Source organism: Tetrao urogallus, assembly GCF_951394365.1.
Source record: "Tetrao urogallus genome assembly, chromosome: 1".
Taxonomy (NCBI): domain Eukaryota; kingdom Metazoa; phylum Chordata; class Aves; order Galliformes; family Phasianidae; genus Tetrao; species Tetrao urogallus.
This window is the reverse complement of record NC_136813.1, coordinates 189,806,313-189,828,090: the sequence shown is the minus strand read 5'-3', so window position 1 is coordinate 189,828,090 and position 21,778 is coordinate 189,806,313. Positions and strand designations below refer to the sequence as shown.

General features: G+C 40.9%; 1 protein-coding gene across 1 annotated transcript in view; it reads right to left on the bottom strand.

The window, feature by feature from the left end:
* SFMBT2 (Scm like with four mbt domains 2) overlaps positions 1-21,778 on the bottom strand; it is a gene marked incomplete at both ends in the record, with an annotated part of 93,372 nt that overhangs the window by 54,400 nt on the left and 17,194 nt on the right. Inside the window, 2 exons of the mRNA XM_079540163.1 lie at positions 884-1,130; positions 3,790-3,878. Of these exons, the coding sequence (XP_079396289.1) occupies positions 884-1,130; positions 3,790-3,878 (336 nt within the window). The remainder of the gene's footprint in view (positions 1-883; positions 1,131-3,789; positions 3,879-21,778) is intronic.

Genomic DNA, 21,778 nt, shown 5'->3' with positions numbered 1-21,778 from the left:
TTCTCTAAATAAAGTTCAAGGGATAAAAGTCACCTCAGGAACATTCATCCAAAGGAGAGCCATCTTTCTTCCATCGTTAATTCCCATGGAAAAACTTCATCTATTGCACAAGAAGAATGAAGCACAGACCTGGACAATCTGCCCATCTACACAGGAAAATGTGGTGTAGGCCTGCTGTGCCATCTTCTGAGTTGGTTACACACAAGGCAGGTCTTACTTAGATCCTGAACAGCCAAGTTACATCTGGACGAGAAAGACCTACAATGAAGGGACCATAAATATCCCAGAACACTTTCTCCAGCCCAAAGAAATTCCACGGAAGTACACTGCTATCCAAGAGCATGGCCATAGAAAACAGATTGGCAAGAGGTTCTTGGGTGAAGGGAGAGCAAACGGAGCATAAAATATGCTGAGAGATGTCACCTAAATTTTGATTTGGAGAACAGTAAATAGAATTCTAGTGAGTCCTACACTAGGATGCCTAGAGAAAGACCAAGAAGACCTGGACACCAAAACACTACTGCAAGGGGACGGGCAAGTAGGCACATCCTTGGACCACTTCTATCAGCTCTGCTTCTTGATACACAAAGCTGCTCTTACTGCACACAATTTCCTTGCAGGAGAGAGCAACACCAAGCTCATTTTATTAAATACATTTAATACAGTTTACCTGACCCACTACTTTGAGCCCAAATCAGACGGCTCTTGCTCACAATTTGTGTTCCAGTTAAAACCTGCTGACCAAGCAATGTGAATGCTGGAAAAGAAATGGGTTGCACAAGAATCTTAAAACATATCAAGATCATAAAAAATATCACAAAAGGGAACAGCATTTTTACAAGGTTGTTTGGTTTTTTGTTTTGTTTTGTTTTGTTTTTTTTACCTGCAGGTGGGTCCATTCTGTATTTATTCTCTTGACACCAACCGACTGGTCGAAGTCTGCAATCCAAGTAAAACAACCACTGGTCATAGGATTCAGTCTCCTCCAATCCCACATAGCGAAGGCGTAATCTTCCTCCAACATTTTCAACCACACTAACTATCCAGTACTGAAAGGGATTCTGGGAATCCTGCAGCTCTATTAAGGAATCAACTGTAATGAGGTCTACAGGGTTTTTTCCTCGCAGAGGCTGTTTGAATAGAAGCAAAACTCCTTATTTTAAACTTTATTTGAAGACTTCTCAAGGAAACAGATGACAGCAGAAGATTATTTTTGTTTTTCACACCATCATCCAAGCGATCAGCAAACAGTCTGTTCTTCTTCTATTTTACCCAATGTCTTCCAAGTGCAAATTCAGAAGTAAAACAGAAAACAACAGTTGTGCTAATTTCTAAACCGACATCATCAACAACAACAACAACAAAAGAATAGTCAGAGGTGAAACAGCCCTTAAGGCATATCCACTTGGGAAGCTCCTGAACAATGCAGAGCTCAGTTATACTGAAAGATTTCAAACCAAATTCTCATTGATAGCAGCTGATAGGAACCGACCACAGGATCAGACCCTGCTGTTTATCTAAAAACTAACTACTTTGGGCATGACACTGAAATTGCCTTCTGGGCACTGATCTTTCCCATCAAAACAATTTGCCTTGCTCCTACCAGAATGTAGAGCAAATTATTCCCACTGTCATGGATGGAAATGTCTATGGTGGTTTTGCAACCGTTCGTATGTGTTTAACTTTACACCTTCGAAGTTGCCAACCGCAGGCATTAAAACAAATGTGTGGTATTTTTCAGAACAATACCTCTGGGGCTCAGTGATTTTCTTTTGTGATTGTGAGCAACTCTGAGTTGTCAGGCTTTTTCTTGCAAATGTGAGGGTTAGAGCTTTTTATTTTTCTTTCCATTTTTTTTAAAGCAAGTTCCAATTCTTACTCAATTTCTCACTTCTAGAATTTTAAGAACAGCACTAACAATCACTCCACAAGTTGCAAGCATTGCTCCTCAAAGGAAATGTTAAGCACAGGCAAAATATATGGAAAAAAAAAAAAAAAAAAAAGCACAATCTTTCTTCTCATGTGATTGTTCCACTTCTTTGTAATTCAACAATATGTGCCTTTCACATTTTTCTTTATTTTTTTAATATTAATTCTGCAAATCAGTGTCAGCCCAGGTCAGTTCCTTCTATGGGTGGCTAGAAAAAAAATAAAAGGAGGAATAAGCCTTATTTTCCTTTATAAAAAAGCTCTCTCGTATTGACTTATGAAAATATTCAAATTTTGAAGCATACCCAAATTTGACTACACCTCCTTTAAGCCAAAAATACAGGCATCAAAATGAGAATTTGGTAAGAAAAAAAAATATTTAAATTGACTAAAACCTTATCACATGTTTAACCAGACCTATGATTATCAGATATTTCTCAAAATAATGTATCCACCATTATAAGCAACTCCCCTACTCCTGCACAACTTCTTCAAATATTATTTCATGGAAAAATGCACTCTTAAAATGTAATAACATAATAGAAATCTACTTAAATTCTTTTTTCTTTTTTTTTTTCTCTCGCACACTGCTTCATTCCAACAAGACATTCTTTAACATCGAACGGTGGTGTAATGATTTACCTTTTCACTACAAAACCCTGGCCACAAAAATGCGAATATCGCTTCCCAGGTTTGTGTGCTAAATTCTAAGCCAAAGGGCTGTCGCTTACTCCTGACAACTCAATGGCTATGATTAATTATTGGCTTGCTTGAAATATTAACATTTACCATAATTCAAGAGCTCTTTATATGCATAGCTAGCATGTTAAAAAAAAATTTATCACTGCATATTGATTTAACAGTATAAGAACAATCTGCAGCACTCACAAACAGCAAATCTGTCGACAGGGGGGTAACATACATTGCATGACACAGACAGCACTAAGCACATATATCACATACAACACCAGAAGAGGGTGAGAAACTGTTTCAAGCCAAGGCAGTGACTTCTCTCTGCATTTCTGCCTGGGACCTCCTATTTTTGCTGCCTCTAGAATCACAGAATTGAGTTGGAAGGGACTCTTAAGGGCCATCTAGTCCAACTCTCTGCAGGGAGGTCCAACTGCAGGAGCACCTACAGCTCAATCAGGTTATAAAAAGCCCCCTCCAACCTGACTTTGAATGGGAACAGAGAAGTTCCTAATAGCACTGGCATGCACCAGAGATGGATGCCTTCCCAAGAGAAAGTAGGATGAGCTGTGCTCCCCCCATCTGAAGCTGAAGCTGTGAAATACTAAGATCTCAAGCATGTCCCAGGAGCAAGTCTCCTTGCAAACGTGCTACACAAACCAGCTTCTTTGCTATATGGATGTATCTGACACAACAGCTCCTTCTTCTTATCCAGTCATCAATGAGCAAGCCCACCACACTCAACTTCCATGCTAAACCTGACTGCTGTCCTTCAGGGAGCTATCCCTACACGGACGGTTGGACTGGGTGATCCTGGAACTCTGTTCCAGCCTTGGAATATAAATATAATTCTATATACACATAAATCTGACAATGCTCTCCATCAACCTGCCAACGCCCATCTCCAATCTGTGGGCATTCTCCTTCACCTCTTGGTATATGAATATCCAAATTTCTAAGCACCTTTCAACCTGAAGGCAAATAAAATACCCCACGACTCAGTCAGAAGCAGAGCCAGCAGAATCAAGGCAACATCGCTCCTAACTTTTGCACAGCTGTTGGACACACAGATATTGCAAGTGCACAGCCCTACACACGGGGAGCACAAGCACTGGTGCAGCATGCACACCACAAGACAGTATCAGAGAGAAACTGCAATCTAATACATACGCCTTCCAGTAAATTTGCAGGTGCGGTCCGGGCGCCAGTCAGATCGTGGATAAGAAACTCTGTCCAGTCCACATATTTCTCTTTGATTGCTGCAAAGGATGAGGGAAGAAAAGAAACGCTCAGAGAAGCAGATTGCAATGAACTTTTTGTATACATTTGAGAGAGACTTATCATCTAGAGAGACTTATCAGCTGTGAAGTTTCAGGTACAGTTGCAATCCTGATCAGGTAAAAAGATGGTTCATTGTCCAAGTTGCTGGAGCAATCCAGACACAGCCATGTGGTTGTACCTCTAAAATGTGGGAAGGTCGTGCTCTGCTGCAGCGACAGGGATTTACTACAGCGTGTCTTAGCATCTCCAAGTCTCCCAATCCAAAATGGCCACAGCTTGTATAACTACTATGGCTATATACTAGTTTCCTGCTTCCCATGTAGGCTTAGAAATGCTTTATAATGTCTCTTTGTTTTTTTCAATGGTGATCTGAGAGAAAAAAAACTGCTCAAACTTTTCAGTTCCTTGACAGGCCTTGATAGGCTCTTTCCCCCTGAAAGCAGAAAACTCAAGCCTGAGATTACTGTACATCAGTCATCGAGTCCACACACTTGTAAGAAGCGTTAAATTATTGACCACAAACTTGTATTTCATTTTAAAAATATTTTCAGTCATTTTTGAGCTAAATGCTGTAAGTGTGCTACTTCAGGATCTGTGCTAACAGAGTTACATAAGATTTAATTAAAAACATATAAATGCTGCCTCTGGTTTAGATCTGGATTCAGATTTTGGGTCAATTATTGTTGAAGTTAGTGGAAGATTGAACACTCAAAAGCAATTCAGCAAATCTCAGCTTCAGAGATTCAGACATCTCTTTGAATACATTGTACATTTGCAAACCCAGAGATCAGATTTTAATTCCACCTGTCTATAAATGGGAATTAAATTACATCAAAAACATTTTGATTTCCCCCCTAAAAACTTATTTACATGTTTATACAACTAACAGTGATATAGATATGTTAATCATACCTACACCAACAGAAGGGAAAAATCACAACCATTTGAAAATTATGACATTAGTTCTGAACAAACAACTGGTTTAAAGACTGCTACTCCATAGGGGAGACCAGGAAGGGCTGTATATCAACCTGCACAGCTCCAAAATAATTACATTACAGCAGCCCTTGCATTTTGCTCAGAAAAAACTTGAGTCCTTGCTTAACACTTTAGAGAAATGCTGTGTTAGTCAAGCAAGAGCAACCCAATTAAAGCACCCTGCACACAAATCAGGACAAGATTCCTGAACAGTTAAGAAATGCAGTGACTTCTCAGCTCTTCCCAAAGATGTCAATGCTCCAGCAACACACAGTCTGAGGTTAGGGACTCCACGTGAAGTATGAGCAGGTACAGGAGTGTTTCAAGTAACTCAACTCCTCAGGAAGCCCCAACACTCCCACAAAAATTGTTCCTTTAAATCACATGGATCACAGCCCGGGCATGAACCTGAGCTGAGATCTGATACCGAGCTGATGAAGCTCGGTACCATTCTGCAGATGTGCACCCAGCACACAGGTGTTCATCGGTGGTATTCAACCCGTGAGCACCTACACTGCCTTTGGGAGAGAAGTAAAACACAACCCCAAGCTGTCTAGCAGCAAATATCCCCCAAAAAGTAGCTATTCCCTTCCACAAACACATTCCAGAGACCTTGAAATGAGAATGAGTTTCAATTAAAAAAATCATAATCCAGCACATGCCAAGGCTGGCAATACTCACACTGATCCTTGCAAGGCTCCTACAGACATCACCTTCATTTATATGATGTTGCCACAAAAGGAGAAAAAACGCTTCATGCTTGAGCATGTTTCTTGTTTGGGTACTTGGCACACCTGAATTTAGTCTAAGATTCAAATCATAGCCTAAATACCTTATGCAATCCACACAGCTGGCTATGGCAAATGGTAGAATCCATGCCCAGTAAATCTTACTTCCTGAACTGTGCTCCTTCCCCAAAAGCCAGTTCTCCTAATGTAATTCAAAGCACATATTTATATGTGCATTTAGATATATTTAAAGTCAGCAAACTTTAACGTGCTGGTCACAAGCATCTACAAAATAACAATTAAGCCAGTCTGGAACTGCTCTAAATCTTTTGCAGCACCAATTTTGTACGATATCCAGGAGATTTTTTTACCTTTATATTATCTAAGATGAAGGAATAGCCTGAGAACAAATGGTTTTTACATGGTGCTTTCACTCTCAACACTCACACTGCACACACCTCATCAGTTCCTGTTCACCTAAATTACAACAATAAACAAGCTTAATGTTGGCATCAGTGAGAAAACAGTAATTGCCATAATGAATGGGACTGGAGTTCTTCATTCAGACTTATGCAAAATGCACTGGGTGCATCAGAGAAGTGTGCAAAACTGAACTTCATTTTGGCTCCTGCCCACAAAGTTGTCAGCCGAATTTTTAATGCCAGAGCATCATTACTAAGGAATGACAAACGTGATAAAAAAAAGTAAAAAAAAAATTTAAAAAAAAAACCCTGCAACTTCGGTTCAAAGTTTCAAAGCTGGCAGAAGGGAAGAAAAATAGTCAGCATTTTAAAAGTTGACAGCAGATTTCAGAAGCCTCCATTTTCCAGATGCCCAATTCGAGATGTCTCAGCAATGCCGGATTCACAGATCTTGCTGCCTGCCAACACCTCTGAGAGAAATACTTTGTCCTCTCCAAGACTTGAACCTCACAGCTTTTGGAGGCCTAAATAAAATGGGGACCTTGTCAACCTTTGAATCTCGATTACAGGTTTCTGAAGTCCAAAAGCAACAAGATGATCTGTGTATTCAGACAAAGCAGACTCAGCTGAAAAACATGCTACCCCCAGTTTCTAAGTGGTTACAGAACCAGTGTGCAGTGCTTTGCTTCATTTTAATCTTCTTTTGCATTGCAAATAAATGTAAAAAGAACAGACTAACAGACTGCACTGGAAGTTTCAGAAAGAGGGCTCTGCACATATTTTCTGTGCCTGTAGAGCATGATCAGGATTCTCAGTTCTGCAGAGAAGATCACTACAATGCAAATACTAATATCTAGTAGTAATGAAGTGAATCTGAATCATCATGAGATCTGCAAAAGCCTTTGAGGAGCAAGCAAAATGTTAAACAAGAATATTCAAACAAACAAAATCTACAGGGTAAATGAGAATAGCTGGCAGTATAATGCATGGGTGCCCACCCTGAGCATCCATCTCAGGAAACAATGGTGCTTCTCTGGTGCATCTATCCCAGCACCTGTCAACTGAAGCACTGATTTTAAATTGCTAATTCACACTTCAGCTTATTAGCTATAGGAAAAATACCCAACAAAATCTCTCCTACTGCAGATGTACTGGAAGAACTCTGCTTTTAGAGCCTATCTTCAGCTAGCTGGCCAGTTGGTGGGACAGGATGGTGGATGGGACAAAGGATCATAGAATGATTTAGGTTGGAAGGGATCTTAAAGATCATTGAGCTCCAGCCCCCTGCCATGGACAGCGTTACCCAATCTCCAGATCAGGCTGCCCGAGGCAAAAATATTTTTTTTCTTTTTTATAAAAATAGTCAGAAGTGGTCCACTGGGCTCAGACATCTATATTTTCTCTTCCTTTCAATGGATCCATCTTCCAAGAAGACCTCTTTGGAGGACCTTCTGAGGAGAGGGAAAAACAAATTAAATAAAGCAAAAGAAACCTCATCATTAAATACCTTCAAATGGATTCATTTCATGCAGAGAGGCAAGCTGTTGTACCAACACCGAAAGCCACAAAGAACAACACGGTTGCTGAAATTGCAGCAATTTATAACTGCGCAGTTGTCCTCATGCTAATTCATTCCACTCTGGTTCTTACAGAGCTGCGCAGACTCGAAAGTTGACCAGAAATCCTCATAGTTGTTATAAAGTCTCTGGTACTTCTATGCGGATGATATGGGTTTAAACATTTTTGCAATCAGAGGAGCCCATGAATCTGGAAGGATTTTATCAGTGAATTAAATTCCTTCCAAGCAGAGATGAGCACTCTTTGCACATCCATCCCTCTCCCTCACAAGGCACAGCTCGTTTGTCATGATGGCACCTTGGAAAGTGACTGCTGTCCACATCACAGCAGGAGACCCAATAGGCCCAATGACAAGAAAGCATTTGAGATATCTTAATTGTATTGGGGTAACTTTGGAAGTGATAGTCTAAGCAGTAATAGCTTCCTTGATCAAGGCACACGTAATAGTCACAACCGGCTAGTCCACAGAGCTTAAGGCTTTGGTGCTCTATGAGGACAGAGATTGACCAAGAGTTCCAATAATACTACAAGAAACAGACCCATCTTAGTGCCAGTCCCATGGTCCTGTGTGGGGTTGTTTGAGAAGAGAAACAAGGAAGATGAAGCTGTGCAATGGTCTGAGGCCCCAGGGGCCAAGTGCCATCAAATGTATCACTAGGGAAATGATTCAATAGAAGCAGAGAGAGGATAGCGCAAAAAAGACTTGACTTAGTGTTCCCACTGATGCAAAGGCTTCAGCATGGGCTAAACTGAAAGATTAAACAATATACATCAGAGAGGAGCCGGGCAATGCTCTTGTCATGGGAAAAGCTCGAGAGTTTGCATGATGTCAGACACAGTACAGCCCAAATGCCAGGCAAGCATGATACCAAGTGACATTCCAAAAATGACAGTGCTCTCCTAACTGCTGTTCTTTCCAGGTTTAGGAGGTGACATCACAACCCTTTTCGGAACAGCATCTTGTGCACGCAGATGTGCCTGCTCCCTTTGGGTTGGGCCCAGTTCATCTTGGAGCCAGCATGGGTGTGCGGGTGGATGCTTTCACATCTCTGTGGTTCCAAAGCCAAAGGCTTTAAAAAACATCTTCCTGCAATCAAAAAGATACAGAACCACATGCCTTAAAGCAATGCAGCCCCAAAATCAAGGCCAGACCTGCACACTGCTTGGCTGAGGCATATTCCTGCTCTGCTTCAGTCTCTGTAGCACGCTGGAGACAAATACAAAACCATCCTGCCTCCCTCAATGAAAAATACTCATTTAAGAGAACAGCTTCTAGTTTGGTCGGTATTACAGAAGATTCTTAAATTAGAAAGAAGAAGGACCCTTCCACATTAAGATTCTATTTATTTGTGATGAAGCGACGGTACAGGTTATAAAACCAAGCTCCCTTCCTCGGGACTGAACTCCAGAAAAAAAGGACCACACCCAATATCCAACAAATATTCTTCCCATCAATCATTCTTCCCATTGCTTTCCCTACTTGATTCATCTTGTCCCCAACCTCATTTCTTATGTCCATTCCTCTCCTCACCTTTCAGCTCCCTGCCATTTTCTCACTTTTACTCATTCATCTCATTTTCCTGACCAAATGACTGTAGGTCGCCAACCCAAAAGCCAACCTCAACACTGCTGCAACACGCTCATTACTTAATGTGCAAAGGACATTCAGAACCACATGCCAAGCACTAGGTTCTCCCCGTTTTTCACTATTAGCAGCTCAAAAATGGCCCCTTCCCTTTATATTGTGCATGTTGACCTCAAAAGCCACGCAAACAGAGGGCAAAAAGTGCACAGCACTGCAAACCCTGCATCACCACCTTCCCCATAATTGTGCTAACCATGCACCCGAGAACCAAGACGGCTGCTTCCATCCTCTGCTCATTCAAGCACGTAATGTCTGTGCCCTGCTATAGCCACAGTGTATAATGGGTTCAGATTTATCTGTCTCTCTAGAGAAATAAGAGATTAAAAGAACATTTACAGTCCCATGAAAGCACTGAGCCATAGGCACTCCATACAATGTGTATGAGATACTGTTATCGCATTACCAACTCTAGGGATTTTGTCTAGTCTGTAATAGTTGCTCTTTTTCATAAAGCCACTTCTCCTATAGTCACGGGATCATACAAATCTTCATTTTCTACTTTCCTTTTTTTTTTCTTTTTTTTTCTTTTCCTCTAAGAACAAAGCACTGCAGAACATGGGGGGAAAAAAAAAAACAAAACTGAAATCAGATAGACTGGCAGGTGCAAGAATTTGAGTTGACACATTGTTGAACAAATACCTCACTGGATTACACCACCAATATAAGCTAGCTCTCCAACAACCTTTACACATCCCATGGACATTTTTACTCTTCTCAGCTCCAAGGGAAGACGTAAGAAGCAGAAGCAGCGTGGGCCAAGACTGTGCTTCCACTAACCAGGGATCACTGAGAATACAGAATGTCATTACTTCAAAATAATTTTTGCATTCAGTACACCTGCACCTTGACCATTCCTACAAACATGGTAGCCAGTAAATGGCAGAGGACCCACAGCACTGGGTAAGATGCTGCAATAATGGGCCAAAGACATGTTCAAATCTGAATCAGCAATTCTATATGTTAAGGAACAAGGTAAATACTTATGCCAAACCTACACGCTGAGTAGGTACATGGAGGTAAAGAGAAAACCTACCAACCTACCTGAGAGGACCTGGGCTTCTGCCACCAGTAACATGGTACAAGACAAGTAGTAGCATCAAATTATGCTTGTGTTTTGTTCTAACTAAGAAAAAAATCTTTATACAACAACAATTAAGTAAATAAATAAATAAAATTTGTGCATTATTTTTATTTTCCTTACCCAGAATCACAAGCAGCGTGTCAATATCTCCCCTAGAGAATCCCCACTGGTCCCCATTAACATCTAAACATCTGAGTTTCAGTTTTCTGAAGAAGGAACAGAGTCTTAAACAGCTTTATAGAATGGTTTTAAATCTTCAGGATAAATCTGCTAAGTGACACCACTGTCATTGTGGTAACTATCATTATTAAAAATTTACATCCTTCTGAGGAACTGAATGAAAAAAACTGGTTAACAAGAGGAACTATAATCAGACAAGAACCAGGCAATTCTTATCACCCCAGTACAAAGCCAGCTAAAACATCAGCATTTCATGAACAGTAAATTTCTCAAACAAGTATTTCAAGACATTCAAAAGTTTACACGTAGATAATACAGAACTGCAGTTTTCAAAAAAGAGCACGCTGCAAAAAAGAAAGAAAAAAGAAACTTGTCATCTTGATATTTTAAAAATTACTGTAATATATTTGATGAAATATTTATTTTTTTATAAAGGTCTGAACACAGAAGTTGTAAGCACGTTACAAAGGTCTAAATGATAAGAGTCAAAATGAGATGTCATTATATCAAAACAACATAGAACACTCAAACAATTTGTTTAGACTTCACCCATCAAAACAATTTGTCAAAACTGACACGTTCCTACAAAATATTATCATTTTGATAAAACAGTATTTTGACAGAAAACAGCTGAATCCTAACATTTTCAGTCAGCTTGCTGAACTACACATCCCTGAGAACCAAACTGGAGGTGGAAATGGGTGGGGATGGTTGCCCTGCCCAAGCATCTTCCTGTGCCTCCAAGCAAAAGGCTCAGGTTGTGTCTACTCTTCCTGACCCATCTCCAAGTCCTTCATGGTAAGCAACATCCTCGGCTGTATCCTACAAAGCCCAGCACAAGGCTCCCTCTGAAATTAAGTAAAATTTAAAAAGCTAGTAGTGGTTTTGTGACATTTTCCATTTTTTGTTCCTTCGTGGGCTCCCTGGAAAAAATCAAACGTGGCTGGAGATGCCTTCAAAAAGCTTTCTCATATAAAGCTTTAAACAATCTACTGTTCTCCCAATGGCGGAGTTCTGTGGTTTGAATCAAATCACAAAATGATGAAACTGCAGGGCCCGAAAAGAAAAAAGAAACCATACATGAAAAGCTGTTGATCTCATTTCTTAATGATGCAGCCTTACATTTCAAGGGATATAAACTTCAGAGCTCAGACACCTCCTTCTAGACACCTGTCTCAAAAAACGAAAGCCTTCAAAGAAAATATTACATAGGGGATTTTCATGGAAAAAAGGAAGCTACAAACAACTGTGTATCAAACAACACACGTGTTCAAAACACATTCCTGGAATCAGCAGTACATCATGGTCCCATTCATAGGCATTCATAGCAGGCCCATGGATGAAAGGGTGATAACTACAATGGAATGAGTCACTCCTGCGCATTGCTGAAGGATGACGGTTTAAGCTACCGATTGATCTCCTAGCTCTTACAGCTCTCAGTTATCTAATCACCCTTTAAAAATAAAACTTTGAAAAGGTATACATTTCAAATTAATCTTCCTTGTTTAGACTGCGTGAGCTACTTCATGTGGTGAAAATATTTCGTATTCGCTTCCTAATTCTCTTCCAAACCTCTGGCAAGCTCCATTTTTCACGCTACTGAAAACTACACAATTCCCATTTCTAATATCCACGCTGCACTTTGTATGATTTTGACCCAAGAAGAGGTCAGCGTGCAGACTTTAACCTTTGTTTACACAATTCTGCATGCAAGAGCATTCTTCAATTAGAAAAAGAAGTAAAAATGAAGAAAGGCATGAACATTTCATGTGCTTTACACTCTCACCCTTACCACGCAGTTATACTGAATTTCAGTACACTGCAATGGCTGTCTTTCTTCCTACCATTCAAGGCATCCAGAAATGATCCACTTGCACTCTGTTAGTCAAAGCAAGAAAAATCTTACGGAAAAAAACCATCTCATTCTTCACAGAAGACTTTAATTCCTAACATCATATTTCAGTCCTTCACAGACACAGCATTCCCGTTGGGTTTCTCTAATCCTTAATTAACTATTCTCTTTATAACAATAAAAAAAAGCAACGGGTGGCTTGGGAGTTGCTGCTCATTTTTGTAGCTCACTCTGGTCTGTGCTATGTGCCCAATTCAGCTGTGGGAACTATCAGAGGGAGAAGAAGTGGGTGTGGGATGCTACAGGAGAAAAGTGTGCATGTGCAGATGGGGCAAGTGGATGCTATCACTCTGAAGTTATTTTTCTGAATGACACCAAGATCTTACAGAAATCATTCCATTTACTCACTGCAGCCTCAGAAATGTGCTGTTCAGCACACTGTGGTTTTGCCATGCAGGAGATGGTGGAGTCACCATTTCTGGAGGCATTCAAGAAAAAGGTAGACATTGCACTGAGGGACGTGGGTTAGTGGACATGGTGGGGATGGGTTGATGGTAGACTAGATGGTCTTAGTGGTCTTTTCCAACCTTAATTCTAAGAAAAATCTGGCAGAAGGGTTGCTGCCAGCCACTGCTGAGACATTTCCATGCAGTAAGCTCAGTTGCCTCAACTTCAAATACAACACTACAAACATTCTTCTTCAGAGCCAACAGTGATGGTTTTCTGCTTACAGTGTCCAAGATCAGAAGACTTGCCTAATAAATCCCAACAACAACATGGTCACCCTTGTGTCATTAACCTGTACAGCTTGCCTTGATTGACTGAATGGTCTCAGCTACCCATCCTGCATGCAAGCAAGTAAATGATCTACTCTAAGTACTGTGATTAATTACTCTCCCTTACTTAAAAAGTCAATATCCCCCTTGCTCTGGATTGCTTAAAATAAAATTAAAAAAAAAAAAAAAGGAATAAAAAGGAGGAGCATGTTGATAATGAGAAGTGGCTCTGCTCTCTGAAGGTGGCATTATCTATCAATTCCAGTGAGATTAAGTACCTTAAGGACAGAAATAAATTTCTGTCAATTCATCAATTCTGTTTGTACTAAAATCATAGGACCGTTTGATTTGGAAGGGATCCCTAAAGGTCATCTAGTCCAGCTCCCCTGCAATGAACAGCAACAGCCCTTCTCTGTAACATGACTTCACATGAATAGCAATGCACTACCAAAGACCACTGGGATGCAGCATGGCTCTCCCTTGGGAAAATGGGAACTACTGCCATCCAGCCTCAATAGGTTGGTATTCAATGATTCAGCTTTTTCACTCATTTGCAGTGAGTAAACTTATTTTTGTAGTATTTTTACATTAACTTCATCTGGAATGCTGTTCGGAAACCTTGTCATCTAGGTTAGGCACCAAACAAGAGAGCTCCATTACACTGCCACAAATCAGGAAAGGCAGCTGCCTGGCAACTTCCTTGGGAACACCGAAGTTCCTTCAGAGGAACATTTTAATTTGGGTCACTTACCTGTTCTCTTGTATCTGCAGGTACAAAGGCTGATTATTCTGATTTTGCCATAGGACCCAACAGATTAGAAGAAGAATGTTTTACCTTTTGAATACCTATGTAATAATTAGGAGGAAACCTGCTTTATGACCACAAAAGTTACACAGGCTTCTGCAAAACTTCTTGCCTTTGCTCTTATCTAAACAGAGATTGTGCCCTTTTTATGCATAGTAATAACACTGCTCTCTGCTCAATTCAATTCCGGGTAGAAGGTAACTAAATCTCATTTAGAAATTAACCAGGAATGGCTCACTTAAATGGTCTCATACGTGTACATACACAGATAGAGCTGCTGGGAAGCATTTTTGAAAGCCAGGCAAAGCCCAGAATTTGAAAGCTCTGAACAAACCATATAACCATGGGGGTTCCTCATCATTAGTATCAATGTCCATTAGGGTGACAGCTCACTGTGAAAATAAGCATCCAAACTCCATGATTCTTGCCACTTAACCCCAAGCCTCCACGTGCGTTCCTTGATTACTTTTTCCTCTGCTTGCATTAAGTGCTGTGCTCAATGCACAGAAGAGATGTTTCATGCAAGATGAGAGCTCCAACTCCCAATCTTCAGACGTAGGAGTCTTAATGAGTGCTTTGTCAAATCAGGAGTTTGGGAGCATTCAGGGTCATGGGGAACCTGGTATGTTGATTATAATTTTGAAATCCATTTTTATCCCACAGAGATTAAAAAAAAAAAAAAAAAAAAAAAAGATAAGAACTCTGTTTTCCAGGCAAAATCAGCACCTTAACAAAGGTGCACAGAAGTGGCTCAAGCAGATGCTCAGCTGTTCGTTTCTTCTAAGCTTTATCTGAATGAGAACTAGGACGTGAAGTCATCTTTGCACGGATAATTTCTAAAGTCCGGATTTCTAAGTTCCAGCAGTCACTGGGGAGAACAACATGCCTGTTGCTTGCCCATCAACACTGATTAAGCATGCATACGGAACTTTGTATTCTTTCTGTGCATTCATTCCAGAAGAACAAGGAAAGAGAAGAAACATTCATTCACAAAGCTAACTGTTGTAGTTTTTGGATTCATCCCCAACCAAGTTAGATCCGGAATCAACAGCCATGAAGTCATCAGCTTGCTTCACACCCAGTTAGCATCTCTGTCCACCATGAGGCATACAGTGGACCATGTCATTAGTACTACAAGTTATAATGGGACTCTCACATAATTACACAAGTTTACTCTGATGTTAGAAAGTGAAGCTTGTGGAGGAAGGGAGATTTGGGGGCCACCTGTTCTAGATGGTAAATACTACCTCCTTGACTTGTCTTTGCAAGTGAACACAAGAGGCATTTTTACATCCTGTCCTGCCCCTTCAGGATCTTATACTCCAGTCTCAAATGGGTAACCTGAAAGTTATGGGTCGTTCTGTAAGTGGATGACATTGCAATGTAAATATTGCACCCAAGGCTCTGACCTTACGCCTTCAAACTCTGTCCAATTATCTCATGTACTAAGTGCCTTTTCTCACTCCCTAGTCCTGCAGCTGTGTTCTGAAGGCTATTCTTTGGAGACAGCTCTGTAAAATGAAACAAATTTACAGCAGTACAATGTTCTTAAATAAAAAACAAATCAGTGTGGTGCATGATCACCTCTTCTTCTCCAGCAACACCAACAGCCTACAGCAAATATCCACTATGAAGAAGGCATCAAAACACAGAAGCACATATATACAGAGACCCCCATGTTCAAAAAATCTATTCTACATTTATTTTTTTTTCTCATTTCCAATTTGCTACAGAAAGATGGGAATTAACAGAGATAACATTTGCAGTTCACTATATGCATTATTGCCCAGAGAGACTGTGAAGTCTCCTTCTATGAGGACATTCAAGACCCATCAGGACACCTACCTGTGTGACCTACTGCAGGGAACCCGCTTTAGCAGAGGGGTTGGACTCGATGATCTCTTGAGGTCCCTTCCAACCCCCGTGATTCAGTGATTGTATTGTTTAAAACAAAAACAGAAACAAACAAAAAAGAGAGATGCCTTGATTATCTTAAGTGAGAAACGTCCCTTAAAAAAAAAAAAAAGCTTTGTTTACTGGTTACAGCAATAGACTATGAGGAGACTGCTGAATTTACTTCTCTCTTACCAAATTCACAAGAAATGCATGAAAGCAGGAAAATAGCCAAAAAACTATTTCTTACTTAGCCCTTCTGCCTTCAGATGTTACAAAACTCAATTTGTCTCACCCTACGCCTATCTTTATATACAAAAAAAAAAATCTAGACTCATGCTGTCTGAGATTACCAGGTGCTGAGGCTACAGACAGGTGACACATATCCCTGACTGGATGGCCACAGACTAGCAGTCTTCAAATTGTACCTTCCCTTAAAGACTGTTTGCAGCCTGGACCGCAACCCAGCAAACACATCAGAGACAAGAAGCAGAGCAAAACCTTGAATAAAAATTTTCTGGACTCATGCAGGAGGCTGGTGATGCTGTGTTTAAGTCAGGAAGGAACAGTGCTACAAGGTATGAACAGAAAACAAGGAGGCACTAGAATGAATTTAAGGACTTGCTTGCAGTTCTCTGCAAATCACAGAATCATTAAGGTTGGAAAAACCACTAAGATCACCTCAGCCACCTGTCAACCCATCCCCACCATGCCCTCTAACCATGTCCCTCAATGCCACATCTCCACATTTCTCAAACTCCTCCGGAACGGTGACTCCACCACCTCCCTGTGCAGCTTGTGTGAATACCTCACCGCTCTTCTGGAGAACAAATTTTTCTTAATATCTGATTATATATTAATAACCTGAACCTCTCCTGGCACAATACACAGTGCACAGTAGAACAGCTTCCTGAGTTCAGCAAAGCTTTCTCTGGATCCATTTTCTCTATCAACTCCAGCATGCTGGGAAGTACCAGCATTTTTATGCCATAACCCTAAAACACTGTATTTCCCACATTTCTTCAAACATTCCCAAAAGTGACAGTGCAGAGAAAAAACGTGTGGGTTTGGTTTTTTTTCTTCAATACAAACACAGGAGGCAGATTCTCTGCTTCACATCACAAAATAAACCATCAATCAGAAAGTGTGTTAGCACATCCTGAGGCCAATTTACTTGTTTCATTTTGGGCTTTTTTTTTAAATTATTATTATTATTATTATTATTCTTTTGTGATCAAAATGAAACAGGAAGGAGAACACAGACAGAAAAAAAGATGGGAATTCTGAAAAAGAGCTTTCCAATATCATGTAATAGCAACAGAATTGACCCAGAAACTGGATTCTGGGTTTGATGAAATGCTCTTAAATTCCCCATCAGAAAAATATTTTATAGGACCATCACTTAAATCTCTGCAGCACTTAACAGCTACCTGCACAGGATGCAGGAGCATATGGTCTGCTTCAAAAAGAAAGCCCCTTCCGCGTTGACTGGGAGCCCACATTATCATGTGCAATGAGAGAAAAATTACATGCAAGTCACAGCTGGTTTGGGATCATGCTGGTGCTCACATCTGCTCCTAGCAGCTTCCTAAGCTTGCTATATGCATGTTCCTTATAAGCAAACTCAATGACAGCATTAGCGGAGCATATGAAGGGATGCTCTGCTGAAGATGTGACACTGGACACGTTGGTTTGTCCTTGCCCTAAATGATCATACAGAAAACCCCTGAAGTCTTCTCAGCTCTAGTAGACATAAATTAACCTTCAACCTGATCAAAAAGATCCATCGAAGGAAATGTGCTCGCTCACTTAAGTGTGCTACGGCTCAAATCCCTTGCCCTATTTACCCTTCCCTGCTCCTACAGCAGCGTGCAGAAAGTCACCACCTTCTCTGGTACAAAGGACAAAAGGCTGTGCCATGCTTGGACTATAAATTATAGTTTTTAATTTGCTTGTTTTGGTTTGTTTGCTTGCTTTTAAGTCTTCACAGACATCTCCAAGGGTAGCTATTTAAGCCTGTTGATGTTTTACACATTACATCACCACGTTAACTATCTACGCTTAGTCCTGCTTAGTCTGAGATGATGTTTCCACCCCATAATTCCTCTGGGGGAAATTGCAGGAGACTGGGGAAGGGAAATTAGGCACAATTACCCAGAGTAGCCACTTAAAGTCTTTCAATTGCCATTTTTAAAGACGACTCTATAAAAATGCTTTCAGCTGGACATTCAGTTGACTGTGTCATGTGCTTTGCATCCTGTGTTATTTTTTCTGGGTCAATCTCTTGATTTTTTTAATGGTTTTGGGGCTTTCTAGCTCCACAGTCTGATAGCCCATGCAGAAAGATGTGTGACAGTAGAAGATAACCCAAAATAGACACTGATGGATAGATATTCAAGGCGTGCAGAGCTGCACATCAGAGCCTATGAGTGAGGCACACATCTCAGAGGTACACACTTCATTTCTTCAATACAGACATTTCAGTTCCTTCAGTGACAACTCATCACATCTATAAGCAGGGATGTTCGGCAGCAGATTCCCAGCCATTCAACGTTTTCTTCTGTAGTTGTACAGTTTGAAACAAACAGTTGGATGTCAACATAAAGGCCCAGCGCTCCTAAAAGAGTCTCCTCAACCAAATTTTTATTTAGGAGCCTCATCAGGACCTTAGTTATAAAACAATTTACATCCTTCAATCCTTTGGCATATAAATGTCACGAGAGGAGGATTTTACTGTTCTATGCAATGGATGGAAGTTTTTTTGGTTTGTTTTACTGTTGTTTGGTTGGGTTTTTTGGACCAATCAATGGGAGATCTTCCCTGAAATGTCTCAAAAGTACCTTCCAAACATTCAGCTTGTTTTACCCACTGTTAAAAAGCAAGGTCACTCAGGAAATCTGTATTCACACAGAAGCCTGATGTCAGCTTTCCCTTCAATAAACTTCCTTGGAAATACAACTTCTCATTCACAGTCCCTGATTCATTCTGCAATTACTCTCTTCCTCCCCTATCTTTGTTCCTCCAGCACTACCTGCATTAAATACCAGGTCCAGAACCAATGGTTTTGTCACAGCACTGGCTGCAGCTTTATCTCATAGACTGTGATCAGAATTGTGAGCAGCGGAGGAAAAGCCACAGGATCTCAGCTACTCATCTTGATCTCTCTCTCTGAGCATCCTGAATGGAGTTTGAGTCCCACAGAAATCTGTTTTCCTTGCAAGAAGTCAGGAGGCACAACAGAATTTGTTTCTGCCAACACTTTCAGATAAATCAGTCTATTATCACAGCACTACTGTAGGAAGTCACCAATCTTAGCAAAAGTTGAAGCTTTGTGCTGTGCAAAGGGCTTGGATTTTGAAATAGATAAATGTAACCAAACACGTTCCCTAGACAATATTGGAAAAAAAAAATACAAGTCTATGTGGGTTTGGACAATCAAAGCCTCTTTTTTTCTTTTTTTTTTTTTTTTTCTTTTTTTTTTGTTACTACCACTGTTCACTGGAACAGGTTGCCCAGAGCACTTGCGGATGTCCCACCCCTAGAGGCATTCAAGGCCAGATGGAATGGGGCCCTGAGCAACCTGGTCTAGCATACAGAAACCAAAGCAAGGGGTTTGAAATTGGTGATCTTTAAGGTCCCTTCCAACTCAAACCACCCTATGATTCTATATCACTCACAGTGTGGCACAAACTTCATGGGAATCTACTCCATCTAGCTCCAAGGAGATACCCACTAAAAATAAATGTGGTCCAAGATTAGTAGGAATAGACAACATAATGCATTTGTATTCTTTTTCTATGGGAAAAAAAGCTGAGAAGTACCTCACTCCATGCACCTGTACCTAATAAAATCTAAAAAAATCCACCACCCCACATGAAGGTGTATGAGGTCCAAGTTTGAGCACATCCTCAGCTCACTGAGCAGCACTGTCCATGGATGCTTTTACGAAGTGAGCTCCACTCTTCCAAGCACACTTGCTTTTACCTCCCTACTGTGTCTTACTTGCATGATCCCCTCAGCTACAGCCCTGCACTTCTCAACCAAAAAAAACCAGTCTCCATGATTTTTTCCTAAAAAGCATTGCAAAGACATGGAACGCAGTGCTAACACATGTAACCTGCTCTCCTTGTCATGACAGTTAACCATTAAGCAATGGCTCCAGCATGCCCATGTCCCAGTTCTGCCAACAGCTAGAGCTAGAGATGGACTTCAACCTCCCTGCATAAATCTGTACAGCAACAAATCCAGTGCAGATGCATGCAAGCCTTGCTGCCCACATGGGGCCAGGCTCCAGAGCATTTTTGTATAGCACAAGTAATAAACTGGATGTTAATGGCTTCCAAAACCCAAATGACATCCACTCACATTCAGAACTGACCACCAAGTGCAGGTGATTTCCCTGCTGGATAACAAAAACTTCACAAGGGTACCTAAGGCTGGACCAGGCTCTGAGCAACTTGATATAGCTGTCGATGCCCTGTTCATTGAAGGGGAGTTGGAGGAGGCATTTAAGGGTCCCTTCCAACTCAAACAATTCTGATTCTACAACCTGTGGTTGTATGGCCATAGTTGTGGAGGATGGCTGATTCCTCAACCTGGAGGACAGGGAGAAAAATCAGGCTGTGCTGTTGCCTTGAAAACCCAAACACTCACCAGAGTGGCAGGATGAAAGGAGACATTCTTTGATATTCAAACACCTTCCAAATAGGAAAACAGGTATCAGGAGAAAACAAGCAGATCCATGTACAGAAATGAACTAATATCAAGCTTGACTGAAAAAGTTGATTAAATTAGTTTAATTTGAAAGCCCAAACAACCCCTGAAGGTGGTTCTTTCTTTATTGCTTTTCACCAGCAGCATGAGTTACTGAAGAAGTACCATGCGGGTATGAAATATTTATTCATTAAATCTTTCATAAAGCTCCACACTATCAGTTTCACTCAGAATACATTTAAAACTTGTCAAAGTCCACAAAAATCACTGCTTTTCTTTCCCCTCCATCTCCATCCCCCTCCAGACTGTTTATAAAGAGATTCGGCTTTCCGTCTGCAGTAAGCGTGATCCACAGCTCTGCTGCTGCTTGTACACAAGGTACTGATTCTTTAATTGTAACTGGACAGTTGCAGTTAAAATAATTCAGCCTCTCCCAAGCCACCCAAAAGGGATCATCACTGCATACATGCTGCAAATCACACTGCTGCTTTACCATGTTCCTGCTGTGAAAATAGCAATGGCATTCATTTATGAATGCAGGCACTATGAATGAAGCATCTAAAGGGGGCTTATGAGAAAGATGGGGTCAGACTCTTTAGCAGGGTCTGCTGTGATAGGACAGGGGGGAAATTGTTTCAAACTAAAAGAGAGGAGATTTAGATTGAATGTAAGGAAGAAGATTTTATTTATTTATTACCATAAAAGCAGTGAGGCACTGGAACAGGTTGCCCAGAGATATGGTGCATGCCCCGTTCCTGGAGATATTTAAGACCAGGCTGGACAGCACTCTGAGCACCTGATCAAGCTGTAGATGTTCTTGTTTGGTGCAGGGGAGTTGGGTCAGATGACCTTTCAAGGGTCCCTTCCAACTCAAACAATGCTACAATTCTAACTCAGTAGTAAGCGAAAACAAAAGCCAGGACAGCTAGGAGAGATGTGCATGCAGACTCCCCTCCAATGGGAGGCATGCACAGTTTGCGATGCAAGGAGGGGTGAAGCCTGCACAGCTCAGCATCATACAGGTAATAGGTTGAGTAGGAAATTACCAAAGAAACAAACAAATCTGTGCAGGAATTGCCTGACAAACCCACTAGTGTCAGGCAGAAAGTACTGACAAAAAACACCATTTGTTTTCCATCAACCATAAGGACACTGAAAAAGGTATTTCTTTTTTTTTCTCCCAGACCCTGACAGTCCCAGGACAGATGGTCCACCCAAGCAAGGAAC